Source organism: Acanthaster planci, linkage group LG07 (genome assembly GCF_054643075.1).
Source record: "Acanthaster planci isolate LZ-2023a linkage group LG07, COTS_SCS, whole genome shotgun sequence".
Taxonomy (NCBI): Eukaryota; Metazoa; Echinodermata; class Asteroidea; order Valvatida; family Acanthasteridae; genus Acanthaster; species Acanthaster planci.
The window spans coordinates 12,855,880-12,869,664 of NC_141783.1; the positions used below are offsets into that span (position 1 = coordinate 12,855,880).

The 13,785-nt window shown below is 42.6% G+C and overlaps 1 protein-coding gene across 3 annotated transcripts in view; it reads left to right on the forward strand.

Annotated features, from left to right (window-relative positions):
* LOC110981893 (BAI1-associated protein 3-like) overlaps positions 1-13,785 on the forward strand; it is a 35,479-nt gene that overhangs the window by 18,979 nt on the left and 2,715 nt on the right. For all 3 annotated transcript variants that reach the window (XM_022239902.2, XM_022239904.2, XM_022239905.2), the window contains 16 exons: positions 131-255; positions 793-883; positions 1,895-2,098; positions 2,568-2,725; positions 3,273-3,396; positions 4,961-5,029; positions 5,435-5,509; positions 5,656-5,757; positions 7,527-7,811; positions 8,244-8,323; positions 8,569-8,635; positions 8,923-8,973; positions 9,394-9,549; positions 10,608-10,740; positions 12,462-12,585; positions 13,559-13,761. In XM_022239902.2, coding sequence (XP_022095594.2) covers positions 131-255; positions 793-883; positions 1,895-2,098; positions 2,568-2,725; positions 3,273-3,396; positions 4,961-5,029; positions 5,435-5,509; positions 5,656-5,757; positions 7,527-7,811; positions 8,244-8,323; positions 8,569-8,635; positions 8,923-8,973; positions 9,394-9,549; positions 10,608-10,740; positions 12,462-12,585; positions 13,559-13,761 — 2,047 coding nt within the window. The remainder of the gene's footprint in view (positions 1-130; positions 256-792; positions 884-1,894; positions 2,099-2,567; positions 2,726-3,272; positions 3,397-4,960; positions 5,030-5,434; positions 5,510-5,655; positions 5,758-7,526; positions 7,812-8,243; positions 8,324-8,568; positions 8,636-8,922; positions 8,974-9,393; positions 9,550-10,607; positions 10,741-12,461; positions 12,586-13,558; positions 13,762-13,785) is intronic.

A 13,785-nucleotide genomic window follows, 5' to 3' on the forward strand; every position in this document is an offset into this window, starting at 1 on the left:
AATTTATGTGACTTGGGCAATATCCAAAAGGAAAGAAGTTGATGGGTTTATTTTAATGTGGTTTGAAATGCTGTGGACCCCACAGCTTACAAATCTCTTGAAATGTTCTCAACTCCTTGCGGATCAACAGGAGCAGTATCTCCAGAGCTCCTTCCATGGTTTTATCACCTACGCACTGTACATGCTACGCCGGCAGCAGGACATGTTCCCACCCACAAACAAGCCAGCTCTCCGAAGGCTGCGGTACCTGCTACTGTAAGTCAGACAGGCTTCGGATCATTAGAAGATACCGTCTCCCTAAGGCCTGTGAAAGTGACGTTTGCAATACCCACTGGAATGCAGGATCGAGTCCAGTGTTTTCAACAATTCTGTGACTGAACCAAACCAGAGGTCTGCTGGATTTTTGAACTGATTTGGGTTATTAACATGTCCACTACTCCATTTAAAGTTTCATTGTAGCAGGCCATCTGTTCATACCTAATATAGGCTTGGTCTTTAACTAACCCTCCTTAATCCTCCAAAATCCTTTGGTTTGTTTTGGAGGATATTGGGGGATTGAGGGTGAATGGCAAAAGCGCACAGTTGATTGCGAAGGATGCCTCTTTTGTTAGTCGCCTCTTCTCTTCTACTCTCAGGGGGAATGGAATGAATTAGTCAACAAATTGTCTCCTCTTCTACCCTATTGGCTGAAACGGTTGGACTTGATGTTGTCAGGGAGCCCTTCTGCGGTGTGACAATGACTTCCATTCCACTTATTGTGTTTTCCTTGATTTTCTTTTCCACCACCTGCAGATGTCTTTCACAGATCAATGATATGGAATTTGCCGAGCGGAACATGCTGTTTCAACCCAACTGTCAGGCCATCATCCTCGATGCCATCAAGGTACGAGACTTCCATTCACCTTCCTCCTTCCTGTCAATGCCTGCTACAGGCTCAAGTGTTTTCAGTCCACAACCAACATCGCTCCTGTTGGAATGAAACCAGTAATTGTCATTTTGAAGGCATCACAAAACGCCCGACGTTTTTATGGCTTATCAGTCATTTTTACATCCATTGACTTTGAAATCCTGCTGTGGTGGATGAAAGAATATGTGAAGTGGTAAAATTCAATCAATCAGTGGTGAGCCGAGATAGGGAACTATTGTTCCCATCCTCTTGACTCAGAAATGTTTGCTCTGTTAACCCCTTGATGACGGGAATTTCTTTCCGAAAGCCGACTCCAAGAATTCCAGCCTCGCTTGGCCACGAAGGCCACCTGCCAAACTGCAAATTCTCGGTTTGTGGCCCAGCGTGCTCTGCACGCTTTGAATTAAACGGTGAAAAGGCTCATTGTTCGGTGGCATGCGGCTCTACTCACGCTTCCACATTCCCGTTGCCTCTTTTCAAAGTGGGGGCTATGGTGAAGCTGGTGATTATGATGCAAATTCGGTCTTTTCATTTCTGGGCTACACACAAAGGCCAATTACCATATATACAAGAGCCAGGGTCTGCCTTCTTTCACCGTGTTCGCTCGAGCATGGGCCAAGAATAATAGCCGAAGATCTCAATTTTTACAGCGTGTCTTGCCGCATCCCGACGCGAAGGGGTTAAAGAATGATGTAAACACAAATGGTAACTCAAACACCTTTTGTTTTATGCACTTGACTACGTACATGAACCTGTTGCTGATGGCACACATGTGCTGGTTAAGAGAGACCCTATCCTTCAAAACATTTACTCGGACAGAAAAAAAAATAGTAGACCACTTCTAAACTTGGCCACGAATTCATATTCCTGACCCAAAGATGTGGAGAGCCACTAGCCGTTGTTTTTTTAACAGGCAGGATTCTGTTTGGCAGTGCATTATTGGCCCTCTCATGGAAACTTGGTTTCACTGCCCTTTTCCTGTGTCAGGACGATATCAGGAATTGGTATTGCAAGAAGCATTTGGAGATGGTAGAATCCAAGCCGGAGACGGAGAAGGTGGCCTCGCTGGCCAGCCTGACCAATGCTATCAACGGTCAAGCCCAACGACTCCTGCAGTTTGTCCACAGCACCTACCAGACTGTCTTTGAGATCCCTTACTTTACCATTGTCTACCAGGAGATTGCCCAGAAAGTAAGCTAAATTGATGGCAATTTGGACATTTGAATAAGCTCTTTGGTACCAGTTTTTCATTTGGTTTAGTGATTCTATGACTGTCGAATTGTGGTAATTTCATAATTTCATGTAAGAAAACGACAAAATTAAGGCAGTTTTATATACCATGACATCAAAGCTTGTACTCTTATTGTGTGGTTTAACATCACATAATGTGATATGCAGACCAGGTTTAAAATCGCCACCAAAGGGCATTTGCATCAGTTTTTCTTACTGTACAGTGTTCATATATTAAAGTTAATATCACTCCCTGGCGGACTTTCATGGTTAAACTCTGTTTGCTGTGTCATGTTATTGCATTCTTTTTTTGTCATTTTCAGAAAGGTGGGCATAATTTACATCAAGATTTAAGCTGTTTTCCAGTGTTGCCAAGTTGCACAACCATGGTGTCCTATTGCTCAAATGCATTGATTTTCTGTCCTGGCAGCTGATGGCCGACGTGTCTCAGTGCCTGACCAGCTGTGTCTCCGGCCACGGCCTCGACGACGTAGAGGGGGAGGAGTACAGCGAGCGGAGCACCGCCCTCTTTGAGCTGTACCTGGCCCTCAGGGACTTTGTGGGCTTTGCAGAGCACCTCAACGAGGGGTGAGTAGCATTCAAGTGGTGGCGGGGTGGGCCTTGTTTGAATGATTTGGCTGTGGCTTGAAATGATGCATGGGCCTATGGGAAGTAGATAAAGCCATTATCTAAGGGCTTCGATTGGTACATGTGTTATCAAGCCCTAGCCAAGTAAACCACTCAATGCTGTAAAGCTCCATCCACTCTGTGCATGTTGTAAAGTTCTTTAAACGGGATCACTGTCTCTTCACGTTAACCCTTTTCTATCGACGTAACCAGTGGAGTATTTGACTGGGCGGACCTACCACTTAAATCCCACTTGTTTCCCAAAAAACGGACACGAGAAAAGGGGCTTTGTAGTGTTTACTATAAAGACCAAAACAATTAAGCCACCGCCCGTGTCGTGCTGCCCCCTGCAAATTGGATCCCAGTTAGGGCACTGATCCATTCCCACCCGCCCCTCCTTCCCAAAAAAGGGAGTAAAAATGAAAAATGTAACCTTTCTGCAGTCACAGGCAGTGCTAAGTTGGGGAAGAATCGGTTGAAGATGTGTCCCATTATTTGTGTCGTGCAGGGACCAGGCAGACCTCGAGATCAAAGAGTACCACAAGTTCTTCAAGAAAGCCGTGGAGAAGTGGCTGAATGTCGCCCGGAAGAGAGCCCAGGAGAGGATCCAAAAAGCTGTGGAACTAGACCAGGTGAGTAATTTAACTCTTGTCTTGGAAGCACTGTAATCTGGTGTTTCTTAGCATGAAAAGTATGCTGAAATATAAGTTGGTGTAATACAGTTATTTGAATAAGTTTAGGACCACCCATACAAAATGCATTAACCTGAAGAAAAACCAAACGTAAACCATGGCAACCTATGTCTATTTTCAATATGTAACCTGAGTATCTTGATTAAACAGTTATTTGACTACATTTCAATGAAATGTTAACCACTTAGTGCTGGGGAGCGCGGTTTCGGGTTCGTTTTCTTTATACGCAATGCCGGGCTGCCCGAAATCGGACAAAAGAGCTTGGCCTTGTAACATAAGACTATGATTGGACCAAAAGACCGAGCTGCAAGGAATTGCCAACATTATTTAGTTGTCAAAAGCAGAGGAAATCTGTCATTGTTTTGAAAGATTATACCACTGTTTGTGGCATTCAGCACTAGCAGATTACCTCTGGGGACAAAAGCGCTCCTGCGCTTCAGTGATGAGAGATACAATACAGCAGCACGCTAATGTGGCCCATATTGAAAAGACGCCAGCAGTGAAAGTTTCAGCATAAAAAAAAAATTACATAACACCGCACAATCTGGTCTCCTTTTACAAGGCGGCAGGCCTGGCTGAAATACTCGGGCATCAATAGATGTTGTGTGTCAGATTAGAGTAGCCACCAGACAGTCATTTGTGTGGGTAAAAACGTCCAGTAAATGAACTTATGAATTTTTAAAGAATTTCGAAACAGAAAAAAAAAAAACAAAATCACCGGGCCCAGCAGAATCAACATGGATAAATGGGCCCGTCGCGAAGTAGTTAACAGTCTAATATTTAATGTGCCCTCCTTTATTTCTCATTACTTAGACTTGCTTTTTTACCCATGCTGCCTTACATACAAAATGTCATACAAGACCTGTCTTCGCAAAAAATTTCATTCCAATGGGTATTTAGCACAGCATTGATGTTATGCACCACTGTCAAAACATGTGAAGTAATCATTCAGTGAGACATTAAGATGCAGGCCCAGTGACAGAAATACCAATAACATTCCAGATGGTCTTAAACTTTTGCAAATGACTGTAGGAATTAAGCTTGGTAACCAGACTCAATGCAATGGGATTCAACTGAACCCGACCAGACCTGACCCACGGACGTATATAAAAGACCTGGACTTGCAACGCCTTTGTATGTAAAAGAAGCCAACCAGCGGACATTTTATTGAGCCGAATACAAAAGCGTGGGTTTTGACTTCAGGAAGAACAAAGGCAGGCATTGCCAGGAAAGCTTTGTATTCAGCTCAGTAAAATGGCCGCAAGTGGATTCAAGGACTCTATAAGCTGATTAAGGGCATTGCGAGTCCAGATTTTATTATACACGTCCGTAACCCGACCGGACCCAACCAGCCCAACCCAGCCAACCAACGGTCTGACAAAATTTTGATTATGGATGGGGATCTGCTGGACCATGCTTTAATTTATGGGCGTTATCATTTTTTTTTTTTTGTTCGTCATCTTCAACTTTCTGAGCTTCATATATGGCTTGTTTTTTTTCCTAGGTTGCATTGGTCGATACCATGGTGAAGCACAGCACATCGGCAGTAGATGTGGCCACATGCTTTGCCCAGGTAATTTGTCTGTTGGTATTGTTTGTGTGGATGGTGCTCAGTGGAAAAAAAAGGCAATACATTGTAATTATCACTTGGCAACTTGCCAATGTTACATTCCTAGTGTGAATTACTCGTAAAGAAAAGAGGTCCACTTTTGCGAACCTTATGAGGACTAAGCCAGGTCCACACACAGTTTCCCCTTGTCTGGAAAATAGTTTTAGATGCCTTTTTTGGTTTAGGGTCGTCAGTAACAAAAGGGGTTTCAAAGAGTGTTCACAGTGCAAGAAAAATGAGTATTTTCACTGGGTTTTGTAAACAACATAAAAAAACAGGAATGTCCACATCACATGAGACACCTTTTGTTATGCTTCATTGAAGTTGATAGCACTGGTTTTTATACAATTTTTCCTGTGATTTTCTTAGATTCGTGAGTTTTGGCAGAAACTGGATTGGCCAGACACGGTTGGGAGCTACGTCTTTGTGGCCAAAGTTACTGATGTAAGACTATAATTGTTAATAATGCCATCTGCTGCCGGGAAGAAAAAATGCATTAAGCAAGCTGTGCATTTGTTTGTCTAGATTTCATTTCCTATTAACATTTTTTTCAATGTCTGTGTCACTTTGTCCCGCATGTTTTTCTGTAGGATATTTGTCATGGTGCTGTCAGCTACGCCAACATCATTCATGACAAGCTGAGACAGAAGGGTTACTATGACGATGAGGGTCAATTCGACATCACAGACCAGGTACGGTGAGCATTCGTCAGCAGTCAGAAGGAGAGCATTATGTATCTTTTATATTCTCATTTTTCCGGGACTTTGGGACGTTTCATGCACAGAATCTGAATGTACTAAGTTCAGACAGTTTTCAGCACAGCATACAGCTGTAAATAGACCTTATGTCCGCATCATGGCCCACGTCTGGCCCGTGTTAGCTTGCTGATAATGCTATCGTCATTCTGTACCAATAGACCTCATGTCCGCATCATGGCCCACGTCCGGCCCGTGTTAGCTTGCTGATAATTCAATTCAATTCAATTCACATTTATTTCCATACTCTTACGGGAGCAAGATAAAGCACAGGAAAGTCATGAAATCCGTAATATCATTGTATAACACTGTACATGATTGATTAATAAAAACATTAGTCACAGAAATCAGAGTAATTAAAAAAACAACTTACAAAAGAGAAAACAATAGCAGAAGCATCACGGAATTATTGAGTATGGAGGCTGTTCAGGGAAGCCAGGGCTTATGGGGAACAGCCTTTGGACAGACATGACAGACTGAACAAAAACAAGACAGACATGGCAGACAAGACAAAACAAGATAGGCATGGCAGACAGGACAGAAACAAGACAGACATGGCAGACAGGACAGAAACAAGACAGATGACGAACAGACAAGACAAAAGACAAGACAAAACAATAATTAATGGATGAAAATCTGATCAGCTAATTTGAAATGCTATCGTCATTCTGTACCAATAGACCTCATGTCCGCATCATGGCCCACGTCTGGCCCATGTTAGCTTGCAGATAATGCTATTGTCGTTCTGTACCAATAGACCTCCTGTCCGCATCATGGCCCACGTCCGGCCCGTGTTAGCTTGCTGATAATGCTATTGTCATTCTATACCAACACAAAACCTGGTAAATTGATTCCTTATTCACACCAAAATTCCCAGTTCAATTGCATGCACAAAGAAAATGTGAAAACTGTGTCAGTCATGTGCATAATAATGTGCATAAATAATTTTTTTTGGTGGATGTCAACTTTTTCCCTCTGTAAACTGAAAGAAAATTGGTTTCTTTGTGCCAGAGCTGTTTATAGAGAGGGTTGCTACCTGAGCGTCTCAATGGACCTTTCCCCTGAAATATGCAAATAAGGCAGGCGCATGCGCATTACTACCACTGGTTGGCAAAGTTGCTTAAATCTATGATGTAACAAAACAAATATCCATGCCCACGTCACTATCGTCTTTTCTGTACTGGTATAGTTTAACATGAGTGCTAAACTTAGAGAAAAGGAATTGTTACTTTCCTACCTGAGGACACACAAAACTTCACTTAATTTTGAGGAAAGCACGCGCAAGTATCGAGCAAAGGCTGTAACAAGGTTTAGATTGACCTTCAACGCGCCAGGTTATGGTTACAGCAGCTCTCCTACGCTGCCGACAATGTTGACGGCCGCACTTGCCAACCAGTGGTAGTAGCATGCATGTGCCTGTCTTATTTGCATATTTCATGGGAAAGGTCCATTGTTGGAACCAAGATGGTGGATTATGTGCCAGTGCAAATGAACAATTAGCACACAATAGCTGCATGCTGCACAGCACAAATAGTGATCAGCCATTTTGAGTCCAAAGTTGGTACTACGCTCTCTATTTACAGATCTGATTTGTGCTAATCTCTTGATGGCATGATCTGTTGCCACTCGCGCATGTTAGAGAAGTTTTGAGGAAACCCTTCAACTTGCATGCGAACCCGTCTTTCGTTCACTTTTTGCCCCCGCAGCTGTGCATCGCCATCAACAACATCGAGCAAGTGCGGCGCTCACTGGCCATCATGCCGAAGTCACTGGGCTGGCAACGCATCCAGGTCTCCATGGAGACAGAGTACGGCGAGATGGCCGGCCGCCAGTGCCAGGACACCCTGCATACCATGATGACCAGCGCAGATGAGGACATGGTCAACGTGATTGAACATGTGGTGCAACGGGTCGGTGAGAGGATGCGGCCTGACTTCCGGCGGTTCCTGAGGGCGCTGCTCGACGCACATATCCACTCCTCCATCGATGATGTAAGTGCACTCAACAGCCTCTGTCACTTTTGTGACAACGTTGGCAATTGTCAAAAATAAATTTTTTAAAAAGGAATTTTTATTGACCGAAGTAAGGTTCAGACTTGTGCACAAGAATATGACATACCAAAGCTCCATTAAGAAAGAACTTGACTGGTTGCAAGTGACCAACATTGGTCTTGTCAATGAACCTTCTTTGTTAAACCAAAACTCATTAACATGTAAAACTGGCAACTTTCCCCATGTAGGAAAATATATTTAGTAATATCAAAAGGCAGAAAAACCAAAAGGTTGCATTTTCCTTATGAAATATGAACATTATGTACTTTAAATCTTCCTTCAAACATTTGTTCTTTGATCTATCCTAAATTGTTCAGTTTTCATCCTTAATGCATCCATCCTTAACTGGTTGTAACTCCCCCCACCCCACAGGCTATAGACCCCTTGATGGAGTACCTCGACACCAACATGATCACCTTGCACAACTGCCTCCTTAAGTCCAACTTTGACAGGTGAATGAAATTGTCCCCTCCCTGAATTTCCTATTTTGGCATGGCCACACAAATGTCAGTTGCTATATATGATGCCGGTCTTCATTTCCTGACTAAAAATCAAGCTGCCAGAAGTATTTTTTGGTACAAACGTTTTTGAAAGTGTAATACTTTATACGTCTGTCAGCTTACAAATATTTTCAAGTTGAAGGTTTGGCTAGTAAAATGAAACATTAAAAGATGTATCTCTCACTTATCATTTTCAGAATTCTTCAAGACATTTGGATTGTCTTAGTGGATGAGTTGGGTAAAATCATCAGTTCCAAGAACAAGGTTAGGCCTTCGGAAATTTTCATCAATGAATGCATCCCAGGAGAGGAGAGAAATTCTGTGGACTTTTAATTGGAAAAATTGTCCATCTCTAGACATAAGTGAATATTTACATGTGTTCAGAATGTCTAGATGTACTTGACATGAATGCGTTTTGTGTGTGCGGGTGAACTAGTACATGTAAACAGAGTGTGGATGATTAAGTACATGATACAGGTTGATATTGGGTAGATTTTTCTCTTGCCCTAAAGTTTACCATCATTGATCAGTGAATATGTCCTTTCCTCTAGGTTCTGCAAGGGAAGCCACTGCTGTTCTGTAGAATAAATGAAACTCTTGAAGTAAGTAAAGAACAAAAAGAAATCTGTGGTTCATTCTTTTCCACAGATATTGGATTTCAGGTACATGTAGGCCCTTCACTTCAAGCAAGGATCAATATGTCAGAGTACTCTGGACCTGTGATTGAGTGAATACTGTTGACACTTGGTGTCAGAAGTGGGATAACTTGTAATGGACTGATATTTGAAGCAGGTATTGGCGTAAGGGAGTTGCTTACAGATGCAGCATATGTTGTTGAGCAGTTTCAGGCATTGAGCGAATGAGAAATACCCCCATGTGCCATTTTGTTAGTTCACCTGTTCATGCCAAACAGGGTTTGTGCTCTGGGCTGCTCGGCCCCAAGTTACAAATGCCTGAGTGCAATTGCTACCTTACGAAATAAACCAAAAGTTTGGCTTTCACTTTTGGTTTGCTCCGTTCAGATCTTGAGTGACTTCTTCTATGCTGATGAAAAGGGTTTACCGCTGGCCACACTACACAACAGCAAGTACATAGAGATGAAGAGCTTCGCAGAGAGCAACATGGCCGACACATACGAGCTGATAGAGGCATTCCATGCGGAGAAACTCCAAGCAGTTGTGAGTTACTCTTTCCAGCATTTCAATAGGGCGGAATCAAAAGACATTGAAGTATCACAGGACCACACAGTTTCCCCTAGATCAGCCACCACTGCAGCAGGCAAGCATTTGAAAGCCGCCATACATTGTATGTTGTAAACTGGACAGTGCAGCGCATCTTTATGTGAAATAACCGTTAAGTGGCTATCAACAGGCACAGTGGTCACCACTAGTGGCCTGCGTGGTTGTCGTTCTCATGCCGATCCAGCAGTGGGTGCTGGCTCTCTGTTTTTCTCATCTTTGTTTTTCCCACTATTGGAGTGTTGAAGTGCTTGTCTTCCCACATGTCGCTTTTGGTGCCAAGAACTTTTCCCATGTCAGTGGCAGTAGTGCGTTGAGTTGTGTTGCTCAAAAACTCTTCGGGGCAGCATAGGCTTTGTTGATGCGCATCAGAAACCTGAAGGTTGTTTGAAAGAGTATAATGTGCCCCGCTCTGCAAAAAGGTGTATTAAGTTGTGCAGTGCAAAAACGTCTAATGGCCCATTCCATGTTCTGAGAGCAAAATATTTGGAAATATTTTGAGGCCGATTGCTTGATCAGAAAGCCTCTGTTGCCCAAGGAAAACCAAGAGAGTGTCTAATTTAAGTTTAATGTTTCTGTTCGTCATGTTTAAAGGGCATTATCTCAAAAAGCATGTGTGATAAAATGAAATTATATGAATATGCAAATGGCAATTAACTTTAAAATGGAAAATGCCATTGGGATGAATTATATATCAAATGAAAGGTTAGGATGTGAGCAGTTTGATTATATATATAACTCCAATTCAAAAAAATGTGACATAATACACCATTTTGCAGAGCCGGTCACATGTTATATGACACTGACAGAATGTATCAACAGTTCATTGATGCTGGAAAATGGTCTTTTTAATCACTTAAGAGACGTATGACCCCTGTGGTAAGTCTGTCCTTAGGGTAGTCTAAAGTGGATGTCTTTTGAACCGTGCATATACGTGTACGAGTGAAAATGATATTCCTAAATTTTACCGCCTTTCCTTACCACTGTCATTTTTTCAGGAAGAGAGCTCTCAGAGTGGCAAGGAGAGTGAACTGGGAATGTTGACTGTCAAATGCTACTACAACGACATCACCAAGTATTTGTGCGTCATGCTGGTGAATGCCAGGAACATCCAGCCCAAGGACAAATCAGGTGGGAAAACAGGTCGCTGGCATGTGCTCAGCCCTAGAATTGGCTCCTGGGCCTGCAAAAGGCGAGTTGGATGGCTCCTGTGAACACGGCATACAATGAAAAGTTTGGTTTACTGCCGTGCATTGGCTCGTGGGAAATGCAGAAGAGTTCCTACTATTAGAAAGATAAGGGGATAGGCAGTGATGACCGTGAATAAAGGCATAACTATGCGTTTGGTCGGTTTAAGTCTGAATCATCAGAATGAACACTGATAATGCCTGAGATAAAGGCGAGTTACATTATCGGTGTTTATTCTCCTGAGTGGGTTTTCAACGAATGTTTACACATATGCTGCCGGGTGTAATTTGAATGATGAGCTCCCAAGGAATTTGCAAGATTTTCTGTTTTCAAAATTCGTCAGAAATTCAAAACTTCATTTGCTGGACAGTTACACCCACACGAGTGACTGTCTGGTGGCTACTCTAATCTGACAGGCAACCTCCATTTATGCCAGAGTATTTCAGCCAGGCCTGCCGCCTTGTAAAGAGAGCCCAGATTGTGCGGTGTTTCATAATTTCCTTTGTTCCTGAAATTGGCCCAGTGCGCTGCTGGCGTCTTTTCAAATGCGGCCAGATTAGCATGCAACGGTATTGTATTGCTCATCACTGGAGTGCTTTTGTCCCCGGTTGTAATCCGCTCACACTGAATGCCACAATTAGTGGTATACTGTTCCAATGACGAATAATGTTTCAATGACGAATACTGTTTCAATGACGAATTACTTCCACTATTGACAACCTTCCAAATGTTGGCAATTCCCAGCAGCTCATCCTTTTGTTCCGAGTACGGTCTGTTGTTACAAGTTCCAGCTCTTTTGTCAGATTCGGGCACCCCCAGCTATGCGTATAATCCAAGGTCTCTGGTACCGGGAACCCCAGCACAAAGTAGTTAAAGGCCTTTTCACACTACAGTGTCTCAACCCGGGTTGAACTTGACCCTAGGCAAACCCATGACCACCCTGGGTTATATTTCAACCCTACATTCAACCTGACATTTTTTCACCTGGTTTTATGAAAACCAAGTTTATCTGGGCATATATCTGGGCAAGTTTTAAAAAACCTGGACAAGTTTTAAAAAATGTCAATCCTGGTCCAGAGCAGGGTTGAGTTCAATCCAGGTTGAAGTCAATCTTGTGGTTGGTGCAAAGTTGGCGTGGAATCAAAAATTTTCAAGTGTGAATCGCCGCCAGTTTTCAATCCAACGTCAAACTGACATCAGCCCTGAGATTAGTCTAGTGGAAAAAGGCTTCATGACTTGCCAAGCACATATTTTTTCCCATTCGCAAATACCTTGTCAAATCAAGTGTAAAATTCCTACATTTCCAGTGATTTTATTCAACAGTCTTACTTCTTTTCTTTTTTTTCAAACCCCCCTCTTGTCATGGTATGGTATGTTCCTCTTGTGAGTAGTTGTAAGCAATCTCGTAATATGGAGATTGGTATATGTGGCATGTACTGCGTTAGATGGTACACAGCCAGCCTGTACTTTATCATCTATTTATGACCAGCTACTTGATGAAGTCTGGACCTGTAGGAAGGGCTTAATTGTACTAGGTATTTTATGAATCGATTTTAAAAGTGTTCTAGTGCAGTAGCATGCAGAGTTGCAGGTGATTTATTAGCACAAGTACTAAAATCCTTTTTTTTTTCTCGGCTTTATTATAATCATTTTTCTTCGTCAAGGCACCAGTGACCCTTACGTCGTCCTGGAGTTGCAGCCTTCCTTTGTGTTCCCCAAAAGCGTTCCACAGAAGAGCAAAGTCATCAAGGAAACTGTCCATCCACTTTTTGATGAAGCCTTCGAATTGTAAGTTGGCATATTGGCAGACCTCTGTCTATTTTGAGGGCGTTGAGCCTGTTAGTAATTGTTATGAGACAGTGACATACATTGTTAAAGTCCTCATCCGCTGTCAAAACCGAGTCTTTGAGTTTGTGACTCGCTGGTCAGAGTGACCCTCACAAATTCTCTTCTTTTTCTGTGAAAAAAGATTTACTGTACTGATACATCTACAAAACTGTGAAACTTTTGTAAGAATTATATTCTGTCATCATAAAAGAAGTGTGGACGGGCTGTAGAAACATGAAAAACTGTACCTCTAATCCACAAAATCTTGTCAACCTTGATTTACAATTTGGTCTTCGTCAAGGAGACTTGCAATACAATTTTTCTGACCTTGATACATGTGGGAAAACTTCCTTAGAATGTTACTGGGACTCCCCTTCTCCTTTGAAGCAGTCAAAGGGAGAAACTTTAATATTTTGATTTTTGTGCTCATAAAAATTTCCATATTCAAGAGCCACAGTCTGATATCATCCAAGGCAGAGCAGTGTGGTGTCTCTGGAGCACTGTGTAGAAATATATTTCGCACACACTTTTCTTTATTTTCCTGAACTCGGTTTCAATTTTTACTTGCCTGTTATATTAAGCAGCTTGTTTGGACAGTAGTTATGGCCAGTTTTTCTTCAAACCTTTGGTGGGGTAATTTTGAAGGATGAATTTTGTTATGCTTTTTTGACAAGGTGGAAAGAAGCAAAATAGTGCCCTTCAAAATGAAATGACGAAAAGGGATTTTCTGAGAGTGAAAAAAATACCACCTTCTTGCCACTTGTCGTAAAGTATTTAGATCTTGTTTTTACTATTGCATCATGTAGTGGTACGCATGAAAACAAGTTGAGCTAAGAGTCCACTGCATGTTCCCTTAAGACAACCTGGTTTGGAGACTAGTATTCACCAGCAACCGTTACACCTTAGCAGATAATTCCTCTGCCTTACCCCTCAGCCCTGTCACCAAAGACCAGTGCACACACCGTGGGGCCTGCCTGCACTTCATCATGTACGACTATGACGTCATCACGGCAGACGACTTTGAGGGGGAGACCTTCCTGGCCTTGGATGACATCCCCGGCATCAGGAAGGGTTTCGACAGCAGCTATGCCGCTCTCAACTCTGTCCCTTTGCCCCTCATGCGACCGGAGGACAACAGTGAGTTCCCCCCCCCCACAAGTA